The sequence below is a fragment of the Muscardinus avellanarius genome (assembly GCF_963383645.1).
Source record: "Muscardinus avellanarius genome assembly, chromosome: 3".
Lineage (NCBI taxonomy): Eukaryota > Metazoa > Chordata > Mammalia > Rodentia > Gliridae > Muscardinus > Muscardinus avellanarius.
In genome coordinates, this window is record NC_137788.1 from 112,872,496 (window position 1) to 112,889,906 (window position 17,411).

A 17,411-nucleotide genomic window follows, 5' to 3' on the forward strand; every position below is an offset into this window, starting at 1 on the left:
TCTGCGTGCACGCGCGGTGCTGAGAGCCTCGCACTGACAGACTGGTTCTTCCTGGAGAGACTGCATCTCTCCACCTCTCCCAATTTGCCAAAAACCTGGCCCCATTCAACCATTTAACAGCCAGTGAGATTTGTGGATGAGGAAACGGATTCTTAGAGGTTCCATGAGTGACAGCTCTCTTGAGCGTGGGAAGAGTGAGGCCACACCCACACCCACACACACGCCACTCCTTTCTTTCTTTCTTTCTTTCTTTCTTTCTTTCTTTCTTTCTTTCTTTCTTTCTTTCCTTCTTTGTTTCTTTCTTCACTGGGGATTGATTGAACCCAAGAGCATTACACCTCCAAGATATACCCCTAGCTCAGTGTGTGAGAGATACTGGGGATGGAACCCAGGGCCTTCTACCTCCGGGCTACACCCCCAGCCCTATTTTTTATTCTTTTTCTTTGGAAACACAGTCTCGCTCAGTTGCAGAGAGCCTCACTAAGTAGCTGAAGCTGGCCGCACACCTGCCATCCTCCCGTCCTGGCCTCCCAAGTGCTGGGATTACAAGTGCCCGGCCTCCAGCCACATTGTCTTCATATTTTCGAAACAGGGTCTCTCTAAGTTGCTGGGAGCCTCCTAAACTGCTGTGATCCTCCTGTCTCAGCCTCCCAAGGACTAGGATTCTAGGCGCCTGCCCCACACACGGCTCCTCCTAAGCCTTTAACGGGGTTAACAGCCTCCTTCCTCAGAAAGCCTCCACCGTCGGTCGGACAGCACCCCTGAGGCTCCTTTAGTTGCAGACTTAGGGACCAGGGACCCGGCTGCGTGCTTAGGTCGGGCTCTTAGGGGTTAACGCCTGGGTCCGCCCCTTTCCCGGGGCCGGGCTGGCGGGAGCATGAATAGCGGCGCTCCCTCTCCCGACCCCTAGTCGCTGCGGCAGCTCCCGCCCCGCCCCGTCGTAGCCCCCGTCGGTTCCTTCCTTTTTCTTTTTTGCCCTAAGGGCTCCGAGCGCCGATCCCTTCTCCCGGCGGCGTCCGTCCACCCTCCGGGGCCAGAGCAGAGGATGGAGGGCTGCGCGGGGGAGGAGTCCTTCCAGATGTGGGAGCTCAACCGGCGGCTGGAGGCCTACCTGGCCCGGGTCAAGGCGCTGGAGGAGCAGAACGAGCTGCTCAGCGCCGAGCTGGGCGGGCTCCGGGCGCAGCCGGGCGAGGCGTCCTGGCGGGCCCGCGCCGACGGCGAGCTGGCCGCCCTGCGGGCGCTGCTGGACGAGCGCTGGCGGGAGACGCACGCGGCCCAGGTGGAGCGGGACCACCTGGCGGAGGAGCTGGAGGGCGTGGCGGGCCGGTGCCAGCAGCTGCGGCTGGCCCGGGAGCGCGCGGCCGAGGAGGCGGCCCGCAGCCGGCGCGCCGTCGAGGCGGAGCGGGGCGCGCGGAGCCGCCTGAGCAGCCGCGCTGCGGAGCTGGAGCGCGAGCTGGAGGCCCTGCGCGCCGCGCACGAGGAGGAGCGCGCCGCCCTGCACGCCCAGGCCGCCCGGGCCCCCCGCGGGCCCCCCGCGCCGCCCCGCGGGCCCCCCGCGCCGGCCCCCGAGGTGGAGGAGCTGGCCCGGAGGCTGGGGGAGGCGTGGCGCGGGGCCGTCCGCGGCTACCAGGAGCGCGTGGCGCACATGGAGACCTCGCTGGGCCAGGCCCGGGAGCGGCTGGGCCGGGCGGTGCAAGGCGCCCGGGAGGGCCGCCTGGAGCTACAGCAGCTCCAGGCCGAGCGCGGCTGCCTCCAGGAGCGCAGGGAGGCCTTGGAACAGAGGTTGGAGAGTTGCTGGCAGGAGCGGCTGCGGGCCACCGAGAAGTTCCAGGTGAGGAGGCTGTGCCCTGGGGTGAGCCAGGCGCTCCAGGTCCCCAGGATAGACAAAAGGGCACCGGGTGGCTGCTGATGCAGGCTGGAGCCACTACTCAGAAAACCCATCCTGGGTGCCCCAGCCCCTTAAGGCCCATCTGGGAGGTGGTGGACTAGACGGGCATTCAGAAACCTCTTGAAGTACTTTGCCTTGGGAAGGCAGGCAGGCTCAAGACCCTTTGCCCCTGCGATGGCATCTTCTCTCAGAGGGTCCCCTCAGACTTCTCCCTCGGTTGCTGTCACTCAGAAAGAGCTGAACTAATTACAGCCGGCGTGGTGGTGCACGCTTCTAATCCCAGCATTCAGGAGGCTGAGACGGGAGGATCGAGGTTCTCGGACAGCCTCAGCTACTTAGTGAGGCCCTTTGCAACTCAGACCCTGTTTCAAAAAATAAAGAATAAAAAGTAGGGCTGGCCATGTAGCTCAGAGGTAGATGCCCCTGGGTTCAATTCCTTGTCTGTCTGTCTGTCTGTCTGTCTCTCTCTCTCTCTCTCTCTCTCTCTCTCTCACACACACACACACACACACACACACACACACACACACACACACGGCCAGGCACCTCCTCTCTCAGCCTTGGCTAATGGCCTGGCCTGTCTGGACCTCCACCTGCCCCTCAGGAGGCTCCAGGGCCTCAGGTGAGTGGCCACCGGCTGCTGTCCCTGTCTTGGCTTCTTAGCTCCCTGGAGAACATTCCAGAGACCTGGGATAGCTCCCCCCTCCCCCCGCACAGATGTCACCAACAGCTGAGAAAACAGACTCTTGTCTGGGCCAGACAGAGGTCTTGCCATGATCATCCCCCCAACTCCTCCTCTCAGAGGAGAAGATTCCAGAACAAGTGGGAAGCAGAGCCCGTGAGACCAGCGTGGGAGACAGCGCAGGGCCCGGCTTAGGCTTCCAGCCTCCTCATTAATTGTGTTTCCTTCTGCTTCTACTTTACCGTGCTCTCTGTAAACCATCTCCTCCCTCCTCCTTCACCCCCACTTCCTGTGGGAGTCCCTTCTGAGCCACAGCGCTACCATTTAATCCTATTCCCCGGGGGGAAGCCAGGCATGGGATGAGGGCCCTATGCTCATCTGGGGGCCGGGCAGGGGTCCCCTGGGCAGAGGTGGACTGGGAGGATGGCCTTCAGCAGCTGAGGGACCCTGGCTGACCAGCTCTGGCCTGTTCTGCAGCTGGCCGTGGAGGCCCTGGAGCAGGAGAAGCAGGGTCTCCAGGGTCAGATCGCCCAGGTCCTGGAAGGTCGGCAGCAGCTGGCGCACCTCAAGATGTCCCTCAGCCTGGAAGTGGCCACATACAGGTAGGGCTGGCTCCCAACCGGCTCAGGCACATATGCCAGGCAGGCACACCTGAGGGGTGCTGTTATGGCGACCCGGGACTCTGAACTGGTCATGTCTACACTGGGACCTGTCCCACCCGAGCCCACCTGTTGTGGTGCCCAGGAAGTCCTGTGAGCAGAGGGGACCCTGCCTAGTGGCACTGCTGGGGAAGGGAATCGACATTCAGACCTTTCCCCAAGGGGCTGAAACCCGGGGCCTCTGCACTTGTGCTCACAACTGGGCAACTTCAGAAAAGAGACCTTGAGCTGCGCACACTTGTAATCTCAGCATTCGGCAGGAGGATCCGGGTTTGTGGACAGCCTCAGCGATTTAGTGAGGTCCTTTGCAACTCAGTGAGACCCTACTCCAAAATAAAGAATAAAAAATAGAGCTGGGGGCCAGGCGTGGTGGCTTGTAATCCCCGCACTTGGGAGGCAGAGACAGGAGGATAGTGCTGGTTCGGAGCCAGCCTCCCTGGCTTAAGAGACCCTGTTTTAAAAAAAAAAATATATATATATATATGTGTGTGTGTGTGTGTGTGTGTGTGTGTGTGTGTGTGTGTATGTATATAAAATAGGTCCGGGAGTGTAGCCCGGAGGTAGAAGGGCTTCCAGGAACCCCAGTACCACCAAAATAAATAAATAAATAAATAAGGCTGGGGGTGCAGCTCAGAGGTAGAATGCCCCTGGGTTCCATCCCCAGCACTGAAAAAAAAAAAAAGAAAAAGACCTTGAAGCCAGCTAGAGGCCATGCCTGTCATCCCAGTACATGGAAGACTGAAACACAAGGATTGCAGGTTTGAGGCCAGTCTCAGCAGCGTAGCAAGGTACGCTGTAACTTAGTGGGACTCTTTCAAAATTAAGAAATAAAAATAAGCCTGGGGGTATAGCTTAGAGGTAGAATGCCCAAGGGTTCAATCCCTAGTACCACACATACAAACACACAAAATAAAAACGAGACATTGAGCCGGGCGTGGTGGCTCACGCTTGTAATCAATCCCAGCATTTAGGAGGCTGAGACAGGAGGATGGCGGTTCACAGCCAGCCTCAGCTACTTAGTGAGGTCCTCTGCAACTCAGTGAGACCCTGTTTCAAAAGAAAATAATAATAGTAATAGGGCTAGGGGTGTATGTCAGAGGTAGAATACTCCTGGGTTCCATTCCCAGTGCTGAGAGAGAGAGAGAGAGAGAGAGAGAGAGAAGAGAAAGGGAGAGAGAGTCTTTAAAAGCAGACTTGTCATCTATCCTGGGCACATACTTGTTTAGGGGTGGGGACCAGGCTGGACTGGGTGACCTCCCAGGCCCCTTCTGGCCTGAATGTCAGGGCTCTGCCTCCTCTAGAGCACTGGCCCTGCCCAGCCTGCTGGGCGAAGGCTGAGTGGGGCTAACCCCTCTCGCCTCTTGCCTCTCACCTCTTGCCTGCTGTGTGGCTCCAGCAAAGCCCAGGTCTCTGCTGGGAAACTCGGCCCTCACTGGCTGAGGATCCTTTTGATGGAGCCTGAGGAAGGGGCTTTGCAACTTGTTAGGGCAGCTTATACCAAGCCACAGGGCGGGGTCCAGGTCTGGACAAGGCAATTAGGGTAGGACCCCTTCCTCGAGTCAACAAGCTCTGGGAGGAAAGGGGAGGAGGGTCTCCCCAAGAAAGAAGGTCAGTGAGTGTCTCAGAGGGATGAGGGAAGAGCGGGTCCACCTGTACAGGGCACAGAGCTCAGGGCATGATGCTACCTTAAGAAGGATAGAGGGAGCCAGGCATGGGCACACACTTGTAATCCCAGCACTTGGGAGGTTGAGACAGGAGGATTGGGGTTCACAGACAGCCTCAGCTGCTTAGTGAGGCCCTCTGCAACTTAGTGAGGCTCTTTCAAAATGAAGAATAAAAAAAATGGGGCTGGGGGTGTAGCTCCGAGGTAGAATGCCCCTGGGTTCCATCCCTAGGATCACAAAAAGTAAAAATAAAATTAAAATCATAATTTTTTAAAGGGCTAAGGGGCATTGCTCAGAGGTAAAATGCCCCTGGGTTGAATCCCCAGGAGAGAGACAGAGACAGAGACAGAGACAGAGACTGGCTATAGTACGTTCAAACCAGTCCCAGAGCCCCTGAGGTCAGAGGTGGAGAACTGGAGAATGGATATTCAGAATAATGTGTTTCACTGATTCATCCTCTCACCCCACCCCCTCAAGTCAGCCCCTCAGGGCACAGAGAGAGGGGCCTGGATGCGAAGGCCTCCCTGCTCTGGAGGGGCTTGGGGCCCTGAGTGCTTAGAGATCCCAAGAGAGGGCCTTGCCCCTGTCAAAGCTGTGTGAGGGAGGGTCGGGCAGGCCTGAGGAATGTAACCGCTGGTGGGAGAGGCTTGAAAAGGATTTGCAGAGGGCGCTGAATTCGTTGGCTTTTGTCCACATTGCAGGCTTGGGGGCCCCAAGGGAGGAGGAGGGAGCCCATCCCTTGGGAACAGCCAGAGAATTCCCACTTCCCCTGAGAAGCCCCCCTTTCAAACCCTCCAGATGGCCAGAGGACAAAGGCAGAGATTAGCATGAGAATCGGCCCCCCACCCGCGGATGAGGTCATCTCGGCTGCTGGGAGGAGGAGGAGCTGGTCTGGGCTACTGTGGGCCAGTGGGGGGGGGGGGCTCTGCATCCCACCGTGTGGGAATCTGCTGTTGTGTCTGTGAGGTCCCGTGGTGTGTGTGTGTGTGTGTGTGTGTGTGTGTGTGTGTGTGTGTGTGTGTAAGAGACAGACAGACACTGAGTGACTAAGCAGGTGATGTCTGTGACCATGCGATCTGCCCCCCAGTCTCCATAGGCAGCTTCTGTGTGACAGCGGTTAAGGGTGCTCTGAACACTCAAGGTCAACCCGGGCTTCCCCAGCCTGCTTACCTGCAGGCCAGAGTACCCCAGGCTGACCCCATTTTCCCTCCCTCCTCCGCAGGACGCTTCTGGAGGCTGAGAACTCCCGGTTGCAGACACCTGGCGGCAGTTCCAAAGTTTCCCTCAGCTTCCAGGGTAAGAGCCCAGGAGTCAGATACTTAGAAACGCTGCCCTCTTTCTCTTACCCAGACAGACCTTTCCCAAGTGGCACCAAGTTTCCACTTCTTGGTCCCCAGAGCACACTCTCAGCTTAGCCAGAGTGTGCTAAGCTGTGCGCCCCCCCCCCCCAATGGCTAGCGTGTACTGAGACTGTTTCTTCCTCCTCTGCCTTTCCAGACCCCAAGCTGGAGCTGCATTTCCCTGGGACCCCAGAGGGCAGGCGTCTGGCACCTCTGTTCCCTGCCCTCAGCCCGCCGCCCCTCCCCTCTCCCCTGCCTAATATCCTTGAACCACCGACACCAGCCTTTCTGAAGAGCCAAGAATTCCTCCAGGCCCAGACCCCGACATTGGCCAGCACCCCCATCCCACTCACACCTCAGGCTCCCTGTCCTGCTACAGATGTGGAGGTCGGAGCCCAAGATGCCCCTGTCTCCCAGCTCCAGCCACAGGGTGAGAGGCAGCAGGCTCCAGAGCCCCTGTGGGAGGAAGCCAAGGTGGGCCTGCCTGCCTGTGTCCTCCCAGGACCAGAGGAGCCTGGGGGTGCAGGCCAGGTCCCTGGGGATCAGACCCCCCTGGCTCCACCCCTCAGCCCTGACTATTCCAGTCTAGAAGCTAAAGATCGAGAACCCAGTGGGTCTAGAGTGTCCGGCATATTCCAGGAGCAAGGTGCAGGGCAAATCTGGGGGCCGGTAGAAAAAGAAGCAGCCATAGAGGTCAAAGCAGTGAGCAGCCTGCAGCAGCAAGCACAGCAAGAAGTTCTGGACTTGAACAAAATCCAGGACTCCCGGGGTCTTTCAGAAAAAGAAACCCCGAAGGCTCTGGGCAAGAAGATCCAAGAGCCACCAATGCCGGAAAAGGAAGATCAAAAATCGCTGATGTCTTTAGAAGATGAGAACTTAGAAACAATAAAAAGTCTAGAAGAAGAAAATCGAGAGCTATCAAAGTCTTTTGAAGAAAACAAAATAGAGGCAGAGAGATTTCTAGAGAAGGAGGCTCCTGAAATACCTAAGCCTATAGGAAAAGAGGACCCACAAACATTGCGGTCCTTAGAAGAGGAGAATCAAGAACTAATGTCTCTGGAAGGTAATCTAGAGACAGCGGTATTTCCAGGAAAGGAAAACCAAAATTTGGTGAGGTCTCTCGAAGAGGAAAAATTAGAGTCTTTGCGAGCTCTTGAAAAGGAGAACCAACAGCCTCTGAGATCTCAAGAAGCAGAGGAACAGGAGACACAGGAGTCCCTGTGGACTCATCTTGAAGATCAAAATGGGGAGAACTTTAGACCACTTGAAAAAGAGAACCAGGAGCCACTGAAGGCTCTAGAAAAAGAGGACCAGGAGACTGTTAAACCTCCAGAAAGAGAGAATCAGGAGACACTGAGAGCTCTAGAAGAAGAGGATCAGAAGATTGTGAGATCTCTAGAAAATGAGAATCAAGAGACACTAAGGGCTGTAAAAGAAGAGGATCGAAAGATTGTGAGATCCCCAGAAAAAGAGAATCAGGAGATACTGAGGACTCTAGAAGAAAATAATCAGAATGTTATGAGATCTCCAGAAAAACAGAATCAAGAGATACTGAGGACTCTAGAAGAAAATGATCAGAATGTTGTGAGAACTCCAGAAAAAGAGAATCAGGAGACATTGTGGGCTCCAGAAGAAGAGGATCAGAATGTTGTGAGAACTCCAGAAAAAGAGAATCAGGAAACATTGTGGGCTCCAGAAGAAGAGGATCAGAATGTTGTGAGAACTCCAGAAAAAGAGAATCAGGAGACATTGAGGGCTCTAGAAGAAGAGGATCAGAATGTTGTGAGAACTCCAGAAGAAGAGAATCAGGAGACCTTGAGGGCTCTTGAAGAAGAGAACCAGAGTGTGGTGAGATCTCCGGAAAAAGAGAATCAGGAGCCACCGAGGACTCTAGAAGAAGATAAGCAAGAAATACTGAGACCTATTGAAAAAGAGACTCAACAGTTGAGGGCTCTAGAGGAAGAAGACAAAATGACATTGGGACCTCTAGAAAAGCTAAATCAAGAGCCACTTAAGTCTCTTGATAAAGACCAGGAGCTAGTTAGCTCTATTAAAAAAGAGAATCAAGAGTTGTTTTCACTGAAAGGAGAGAGTGGAGAGGCAGTTAGATCTTTAGAAACAGAGAACCCAGAACCATTGAAGTCTGCAGGAAAAGAGGACCTGGAAATACTGAAATCTCTAGAAACTCAAGAACTACTGTGGCCTCTAGAAGAAATGAACAGGGGGACGATGAAACCTCTAGAAAAGGAAATCCAAGAGCCACTGGAATCTGAGGAAGAGAACCAAGAGACACCAAGGCCCCTAGCAGAGGAGAGTCAAGAATCACCCATATCTCTGAGGGAGCAGAACCTGGAGAGTTTGAGTTCTCCAGAAGAGGCAGAGAATGAAAGTCAAAGTGCTCTGGAGGAGGAAGAGAGCCCAGGGGAGGGAGAGAACGGAGAGTCACTGAGGTCTTTGGAGAGTAAGGGGCAGGGGCTGCAGAGGTGGGAGGATGTGGTGGTGGAGGGCTGGGGACTGGGTCAGGGAGCCCCCCCTGAGGGAGCTGCTGTGGAAAATGAGGCTGAGGCAGAGCTGGGTCTGAGCAAGCAGGATGGGGAGGAGGCAGAGGAGGCTGCATGGCCCATGGCCACAGGGGAGGTATGGAGTGCAGGGAGCCCTGGGCCCCAAGAGCAGAGGGGGCCAGCTGAGGGGACCAGCGGGACGGGAGGCACCGAAGGCCTCCAGGGTCCTGTAGGACAACCAGAGCAGGTGGAGACCTTCCGAGGAATCCCACAGCCAATCCAGGCTATGGCTCCAGGGGGTGACCAAGGCTTTCCAGAAGTCTCTCTGGGGTCAGAGGCAGCCTGGGGTGAGTCTGCTGCTGGAGCCCAGCTGGGGCTGGAGCAAGGGCAGGGAGGGCCGGAGGACCCAGGCCGAGAGGGTGCAGGGCCGCCATGCCAGCCGGAGGAAAGTTTGGAGGCTCAGAGAGCACCGGCCTTGGAAGTACCTAGGAAGGACCTCAAGGAGACAGACAAGCTGGAGGAAGTGCTCTCCAGACCGCCCATGAGGGGCGAGGACCCCCAGGAGCCTCCTGAGAGTGTGGATGAGGAGTCAGAGCCCGAGGCACCCTGGGCAGCGGAGGAGGAGGGCCCAGGGGAAACTGAGGATGCGGAGCCAGCGCCGGGCTCCCCCAGCCCCGCTGGACCCTGCTTGCCTACCTCAGTCCTGGGAGGTGCCCCTGGGCCCCAGCCACAGGCTGGGGGAAGCCAGGAGGCTGGCTGGGGGCTGCAAGGTGGAGCTGAAGCCCTGGGAAGGGTCAGGCAGGAGGAGCTGGGTGTTGAGGAGGTCTCTGAGGACCTCCAGGAGGAGGGAGAGGAGAGTAGAGAAGACAGTGAGGCAGATGAGCTGGGGGAGACCCTCCCAGACTCCACTCCCCTGGGCTTCTACCTTCAGTCTCCTGCCTCCCCCGGGTGGGACCTGGCAAGAGAGCAGAGGCCCTCCCCTCAAGGGGAGGCTAGGAAGGAAGGCTGGGATTCCACTGTCCTGGCCGCTGAGGCCCAACCCTCAGAAGAGGAGGCTGAGGAAGAGGAGGCTGAGGAGGAGGAGGGGGGGGAGGAGGAGCATGGGCGTGACTCCGACCTTTCGGAGGAATTTGAGGATCTGGGAACTGAGGCTTCTCTCCTTCCCGGGGTCCCAGGGGAGGTGGCAGAACCTCTGAGCCAGGTGCCCCGGGTGTTGAAGCCTGACGTTTGGGATGATGATGGGGAGTCGGATGGGTTTGCAGATGAAGAAGAGAGTGGGGAGGAGGGAGAGGAGGAAGAAGAGGGAGGGCACTGGGGGCTAGGGTCCTCCGTTAGCAGCCTCCAGGCCTTGAGTGGCTCTCAGAAAGGGGGCCTCCTGGAGCCTGGGACTGTGGGCATCAGTGCCCCCTGGGAGGGTGAGTCAGGGGTCACTGTCCTGGACGCTGAGTCCCAGGACAGTGCTGGACCTCCTGGCTCAGAGGAGTCTGACTCTGTTCCTCTGGAGGAGGACCACATCCCTGGCCCCTTGAAGACCCCCAGAGGGGTGGAGGGTCTGGGCCCCTGGGCAGGGGACACCCTAGGTGTCAATGGCAGAGGCCCCAACTTGGATGAGGAGGACTCCGAGCATGTGAACGGCAGCGTGAACGGGTTGGAGCGCTCCCAGGGTGAAGGGCAGGGGCCCCCGGGGGCCCCCGATGGGAACCAGGGGATCCCCTTCCAGGAGGAGGTCGGGGCTGACCTGAAGGGCCCTTGGTCAGGGGCTCCCGCTCACCTGGGCCCCTGTCAGTTCCTCAAGTTCACCCAAAGGGAAGGAGACAGAGATTCCTGGTCTTCAGGGGAAGACTAGAGGATTCCAAGGCCCTGAGCATCAGGGGAGGGGTCCCCAGGGCCCTCCTGAACTGTGATCTCTTGACTTCTGCTAGAGGGAGAGGCCTGGCTGGCTAGGGTAAAATGGGGGTGACCAAGGGGGTCACCCGCTCATGGTGTCCCAAAGCCACTGCGGTAGTGCTAGGCCTGCTCCCTGTTTGCCTGGGCCTGGTAGCGGCCTCTGAAGGTGGTCCCCGGGAGGTCCAGCTGGGGAGGGCCCTGTGCCTGGGTCCCCACGTGCCGCCTCTGCAGCAGCTTTGCCCCCCAGGCAGGTCTGCCCCGGGTTCTGAACCCCTTGTCCCCGCCATGAAGCCCTGTCCAGTTCATCCCTGCTTGAATAAAATTGTACCTCCACCCACACAGTCAGCTCTGTCCTTCCTGTGATCTGGGTGGGGCAAGGGCCTCAGTGGCCCTGGGTGACCTCTGCAGCCAGGTCCCTCATCATCTCTGCCTGTATCACTGATTACAGGAATTAGGTTTCAGGCCACCCCCAGCCTTGGATGCCCACCCCACCAGCCCCTCTGTGTCGCCGGTGTAATAAGCCCCCTTGTCTCCAAACCCAAACAGCTGTCTGGCCTGTGATAACTGGCTGGGCCAAAGCCGGGAGAGGGAGGAGGGAGGCCCACTCTGCCTCAGTCTGGCTGTGTGGCTTGAGGTCAGTGTTTAACCTCTCTGGACCTCAGAATCATCACGGGGGGTGGGGTGGGGGGGGAGCTGGGCCAGGTGACTTGGGTGGCCTCCTGGGACCGCAAGAGCAGGAGCTAGCGATGCACATCTTCTGATAGAGTTTTCCCGGCTGAGGCAGTCATATCTATCTAAGCAGGCATCACTCAAATAGGGCAGAGGGTGTAGCTCAGAGGTCGAATGCCCTGGGTTCCATCCCCAGACCCAGACTCTGTAGGACTTGCCTCCGAGGCTGAAGCAGGAGATGAAAAAAGGAAAAGTCAGAATGAAGGGCGCCAGACAGAAGCTACCAGGGCGAGAGCTAAGGAGTGCCTAGGTCACCTTGCTGTGCTGTAGCGGGTCAGACCCAGGCCCACCCAGCCTCCGCTTCTCCCCCTTCCCAGGTCTCTGGATCCCTGTGGAGGGCAGGGAAGGACCGGGGTGGGGGGCCTGGAGGCCTGGAAGGCAGGATGCCCAAGTAGAAACTGCAGTTTGGGCTGTGCATGGTGGCGCACGCTTGTAATTCCCGTACTTGGGAGGCTGAGAGGAGGATCACAGGTTTGCGGCCAACCTCGGCAACATTGTGAAGCCCTCTGCAACTGAGATCAGTTTTCAAAATAAAAATAATAAAATAGAGCTGGGAGTGTAGCTCAAAGGTAGACTGACCCTGGGTTCAATCTATCATACCACTAAATAAATATATAATATCCCAGGTGGGGTGGGTTAGGGGCTGCCCAACAAGTGTACACTTTTTTTTTTCCAGTACTGGGGATGGAACTCAAGGGCATTCTCTACCTCTGAGCTATACTCCTAGCCCTATTTTTTTTTTTTTTTTGAAACAGGATCTCATTGAGTTGTGAAGGGCCCCAAATGCACCCAATCTCATCTAAGTAGCTGAGGCTGTCCGAGAACTGCAATCCTCCTGTCGCAGCCTCCCAAATGCTGGGATTATAAGCGTGGGCCACCACGCCCAGCTCAAGTGTGCCACTTTTGAAGAGCCTGGGCACAGGCTCTTCATGTTTGGGTCCAAGGCTGTGGGCTGGGGAAAGAGCAAAATCCAGATCCCTCTGGCCCCTACTGCTGTCCTCTGGCCACGGAGGGAGCAGGAGGCCTTGCTGGCAACTGGCACTGTCTGCCTCCCTGCCCTGGGGGTCCCAGACCCTGTCTCTCATCTCCACCCTCCTGGCAGCCCCAGCCTCCGCTTTATGCTTCCTCTTCCTGCTGCTGACAAGGCCCTGTCTGGTCCCTCCAGGCCGCCAGCACACTGGCAGCAAGGCAAGGACTCTGTCCTTTTGATGGGACGGAGGCGCTCTGTGTTTGATCCCCACAGGCCCTCGGGCACCCAGCTTGGGTGAGTGCCCCGGACAAAGGTCAAGCCAAGCATTAGCCCCTGTGCCTGTGTGCCCATCCTGCCCCCCTCCAAGGGCCCAGGGTCCCCCACAGAGTTCCCCAAACCTGCCCCTGTCTCCACTACTGTTAGGAATAATATGCATTGGCACAAGTTTATGATTGTTTTTTAATGGGTCTGGGGATGGAACCCAGGGGCATTCGACCTCTGAGATACACCCTCTGCCCTATTTGAGTGATGCCTGCTTAGATAGATATGACTGCCTCAGCCGGGAAAACTCTATCAGAAGACTATCTGTGTCAATGCAGAACACACCATATTGGACAAACATGCTCTCCTATCGGACGGACTAAGCCACACACGGACAAGCTGTATGTATAAGACACAGCAACAAGCTGTCAAACCAGACGCTGAGCTCCACTCTGCCGTCTGTGAGGTGAAGGCTGGCTCGGCGGGGCGCTCCCTGGTAGCCGCTGGGCTGTTCCTCAAGATGATGGTCAGATGCTCATAGAGTTCCCCCGTCAGTGGGCGGTGGAAATCTGTACTATGTGATTTAAGATCCTGCTGCTGCAATCCGTGACTGACCTCCGGACAAAGACCTGTTCTCCAGTGACCAGTGAGAGTCCCCAGATGGTTAGGATTAGGATTCGTACTTCCCAATACATTAAGCAGCATACCTTCATGCTTATCCGAGTTTCTGTTGCGAATCCATCACAACAACTAGATGGAAGGGCTCTCCTAAATAGGGTCTGCAGTGGGGGATAGTCTAAACCAGGTGTAGTGGCACACGCTTGTCATCCGAGACCTTGGGAGGCTGAAAGAGGAGGATCGCAGTTTCAAGGCCAGCCTATGCAATTATCAAGACCCTCTGCAATTGAGTGAGAGCCTGTTTCAAAATAAAAAATAAAGAGCTGGGCATGGTGGCGCACACTTGTAATTCCAGTATTTGGGAGGCTGAGACAGGAGGATCGCGGTCCGCGGACAGCCTCGGTTACTTAGTGAGGCCCTCTGCAACTCAGTGAGACCCTGTTTCAAAATAAAGAATAAAAAGTAGGGCTGAGGGTGTACTTCAGAGGTCAAATGCTCTGGGTTCCATCCCCAGACCTGCAAAAAAAAAGAATAAAAAATTGGGCTGGGGGTATAGCTCGGAGGGAGAATGCCCCTGGGTCCCATCCCCAGTAGCACAATAAATAAATAAACAAACAAATAAATAAATAAAAAGGGCTAGTGGTATAGCTCGATCATATACCCAGCTGGCAACACCATGTTTCTGAGATGGAGAATTCAGTGGGAAACTGTGACTGTCAAGAGCAGCCAGAGCTGGAGCGGGTACATCTCTATCAGGTCCTGGCCCTCAGGAGAGAGAACCAGGTTGGAGACAAGAGTTGGAAGTTGAAGCCTAGAGATTTCCCCCAGGAGAGAGGATGCAGAATAAGAAGAGACCAAGAGCCAGGCGTGGTGGCGCACGCTTGTAATCCCAGTACTTGGGAGGCTGAGACCGGAGGATCGCAGTTCGCGGACAGCCTCAGCTACTTAGTGAGACCCTTTGCAACTCAGTGAGACCCTGTTTCCAGACAGGGCTGTGGGTGTAGCTAGGAGGTAGAATGCCCCCGGGTTCCAACCCCAGTACTGCCAAAAAAAAAAGGGAGAGCCAGAGGGCTGTGGGTCTCTGAAGTTCCTGTAGGGAGCATTAGATTAGGAAAACAGAGTCTGTGTCCTGATCATGGGAGCCGGGTGGGTCCTCGGTGAACAGCACTGAATGACTGAAGGGATGAGGACAGGCTCCCGAGGGGGAAGGGGAGGGCAAGTCCCCTGGCAGCGAGAGGGAGGGCAAGTTGCCGGTTATTCTGGGGCCTCCTCTGGGTAAATATAGCCTGTGAGCAGGGCTGGGCAGGGTGGTGGGCCGGAGGTGGCCTCCCCGGTTTGTTTGGGGATTTCCTTATAAGGCCGGCGCAGGCCAAGGCGCCGTGAGGGTGAGGTCAGGGGCAGCTTTCCATTCAGCCGCCGGCCGCCGGCTGCTGGCCTGTCCTGTCCCATTTGCTGCTGCTGTCGCCAGTGTCAAAGGAAATCAAAGTCCAGGCTTTGGACTCCGGCCAGCCGGGCGCCCAGAGCCTGGCTCTTAAAGGGCTCCCTCTGCTCTATGGGGGATGGCGGCATGCCTCCAGGGTCCTTGGAAGGGGACACTGCACAGACCGCTCCCTGTGGGGCCTTGGTTTGCCCACCTGTACTGGGCTGGTGGGACTGCATCCTTAGCTGAGGCTGCACATAGCTGTGACACCCCTGCTGCCCTCTGTCTGACTCTTGTCCCTCCCACTACAGGGGTGGCCGCTCCTGCTCTGGGTTCTTGGTCAAGGAGTCAGAGTTCAAGCCAGCCATGGTGGCACAGGCCTAAAATCCCAGTTCTTGGGAGGCATCACGGTTCACAGCCAGCCTCAGCTACTTAGTGAGGCCATTTGCAACTTAGTAAGTTAGTTTCAAAATAAAGAATAAAAAGTTGGAGCCAGGTGTGGTGGCGCTTGCTTGCAGTCCCAGCATTTAGGAGGCGGATCCTGGTTAGAAGACAGCCTCAGCTACTAAAGGAGGTCCTTTGCAACTCAGTGAGACCCCGTTTCAAAATAAAGAATAAGAATTCGGGCTGGGGGTGTAGCTCAGAGGTAGAATGCCCCTAGGTTCAATACTCAGCACCACTTAAAAAAAGAAAAATTTAAAAATAATGTAGGAGCGGCAGGCTTGGTGGTGTACGCTTGTAATCCCCACGCTTGGGAGGCGGAGACAGGAGGATCACACAGGCTCAAAGCCAGCCTCGCTGGCTTAAGACACCCTGTTTCCAAATAAAAATATAAAATAGGTCTGGGAGTGTAGCCCGGAGGTAGAAGGGTTTCCAGGAACCCCAGTACCACCAAAAAAGAAAAAAAAAATGTAGGAGCCAGGCGTGGTAGCACACGCTTATAATCCCAGCATTCGGGAGGCTGAGACCAGGGGATCGTGGTTTGTGGGCAGCCTCAGGTACTTAATGAGGCCCTCTGCAACTTAGTGAGACCCTGTTTCAAAATACAGAATAAAAAATAGGCCTGGGATGTAGCTTGGAGGTAGAATGCTCCTGGGTTCAATCAACTCAGCCATTGCCTTAGAAGAAAGGCCCTGGCCCCTCCACTCCTGCAGGCCCACCCCCACCCCGGGGAGCCAGCTGCTACCACTGCCTCCCAGGGAGTCATAGCCATAGCTGCTGTCAGCAATGCGGTCCCCATCATGCCAGGACAGAGGAATGTAATTTAATTTCAGCCGGAATTTGGCCTCTGGGATGCCCCTGGGAAGGAGGAGGAGGGAGTGGAAAGGAAGCCATCCAGGCCGAGGAAACCCGAGAAGAGTGTGCGAGTGTGCGTTTGGGGACAGGCCCCTGGGCTCCAACTGGATGCCCCCCTCCCACCCCACAGGGGAGGGCTAAATTCCAAGGTGGGGGGCTACAGCAGGACAGATGCCAGTTAGACTGAGGGTCTTCCTCTAGGCGGGAAAAGAATGCTTCTCAGGGAAGCAGGGCCAGCGGATGAAAAAGGGCCAGATAACCCTGTTCCTGAGCCCACGGGCCCGCTTTGGGAAGACAGGACAGTGCCCAGCTGCCCAACCCAGAGAGGGGCTGATTGGATCAGAGGCCCAGAGACGGCGGCCTTGGGCGAGGGCCCTTGAGTCTGCTTTTAGAAGCAGAGGAAAAGGGGGTCCTTCCTGCCAGGCGTGGTGGCGCATGCTTGTAATCCCAGAATTCTGGAGACCGAGACAGGAGGATCCACGGTTCGAGGACAGCCTCAACTACTACTGAGTGAGGCCCTTTGCAACTCAGTGAGACCCTGTTTCAAAATAAAGAATACAAAATAGGGCTGGGGTGTAGCTCAGAGGTAGAATGCCCCTGGATTCCATTCTTGGTACCAAAAAAAAGGGGAGTCCTTCCTGCCCTCATGGTACACAGATCCCCATACCCTTTCTGCTTCCTTCTACTCTAGGGGCCCCTCTCCCCCTTTCTTTTTCTTTCTTCTTTCTTTAATTTTGGTACCAGAGATTGAACCCAGGAGCAACCTATCTCTGAGCCACACCCCCAGCCCTTTTTATTTTTTGGTTTGAAACAGGATTTCACTAAGTTATGAGGCCGGCCTTAAATCTGCAGTCCTCTTGTCTGAGCCTCAAGCGTACCGGCATTACAAGGGCATGCCACCGCGCCTGGCTGGCTCTCCCTCTCTTTTGGCTCCCCTCTCCTGCAATATTTCAAGAGGGCTGGACCAGCCTCCTGCTTGGGACGCCTTTCCCCAAGTTCCAATGCACCAGGGCTCAGTGTGGGGGTCCTCTTGTATACTAACACTCGCTTCTGATTCTCTGCCCCAAGGAAGAGACCCCAGGCACCAAATCCCAGCTCTTGGCCCTCTTCCTCCCCCTTCCTGACAGCCTCCCCTCCTCAGGCCCATTCACTCCCCACCCCCATGGCTCAGCTGTAACTCCAGAAATAAACGGAGGCAGGTGCCAGGAGGCCTCTGTCGAGGAACCCCTCCCAGCAGGTGCGCGCTCAGCTGCTTCCAAGCCAGCCCTGGGGCCCAAGAAGGGCGGCCAGAGACTCTGGCTGGCTCTGGGCCCTCCTGGGTCCTCCAAGGCTCCATCGGCCCCAGTGAGTAGAGACCCCTCGCTGTCAGCCACCCCGGACACTCAAGGGCTCTGCTCTCCTTTCTGTCCAACCTTTACCTCTCCTCTGTCTTCTACCCACTCTCCTTCTTCCTGGCCCACGGCCAACTCCCGAATCCCTTGGGCTCTCCAGGACTC

The 17,411-nt window shown here is 56.6% G+C and overlaps 1 protein-coding gene across 1 annotated transcript; it reads left to right on the forward strand.

Moving 5' to 3' along the window:
• Window positions 1-1,045: 1,045 nt before the first annotated feature.
• Window positions 1,046-10,580, forward strand: NES (nestin; the record flags this gene model as incomplete). Its single annotated transcript, XM_080691570.1, has 4 exons — window positions 1,046-1,831; window positions 3,048-3,172; window positions 6,116-6,189; window positions 6,391-10,580. 4 exons carry the CDS (start codon window positions 1,046-1,048, stop codon window positions 10,578-10,580), a joined length of 5,175 nt encoding a protein of 1,724 aa, XP_080547696.1.
• Between the last annotated feature and the right edge of the window lie 6,831 nt (window positions 10,581-17,411).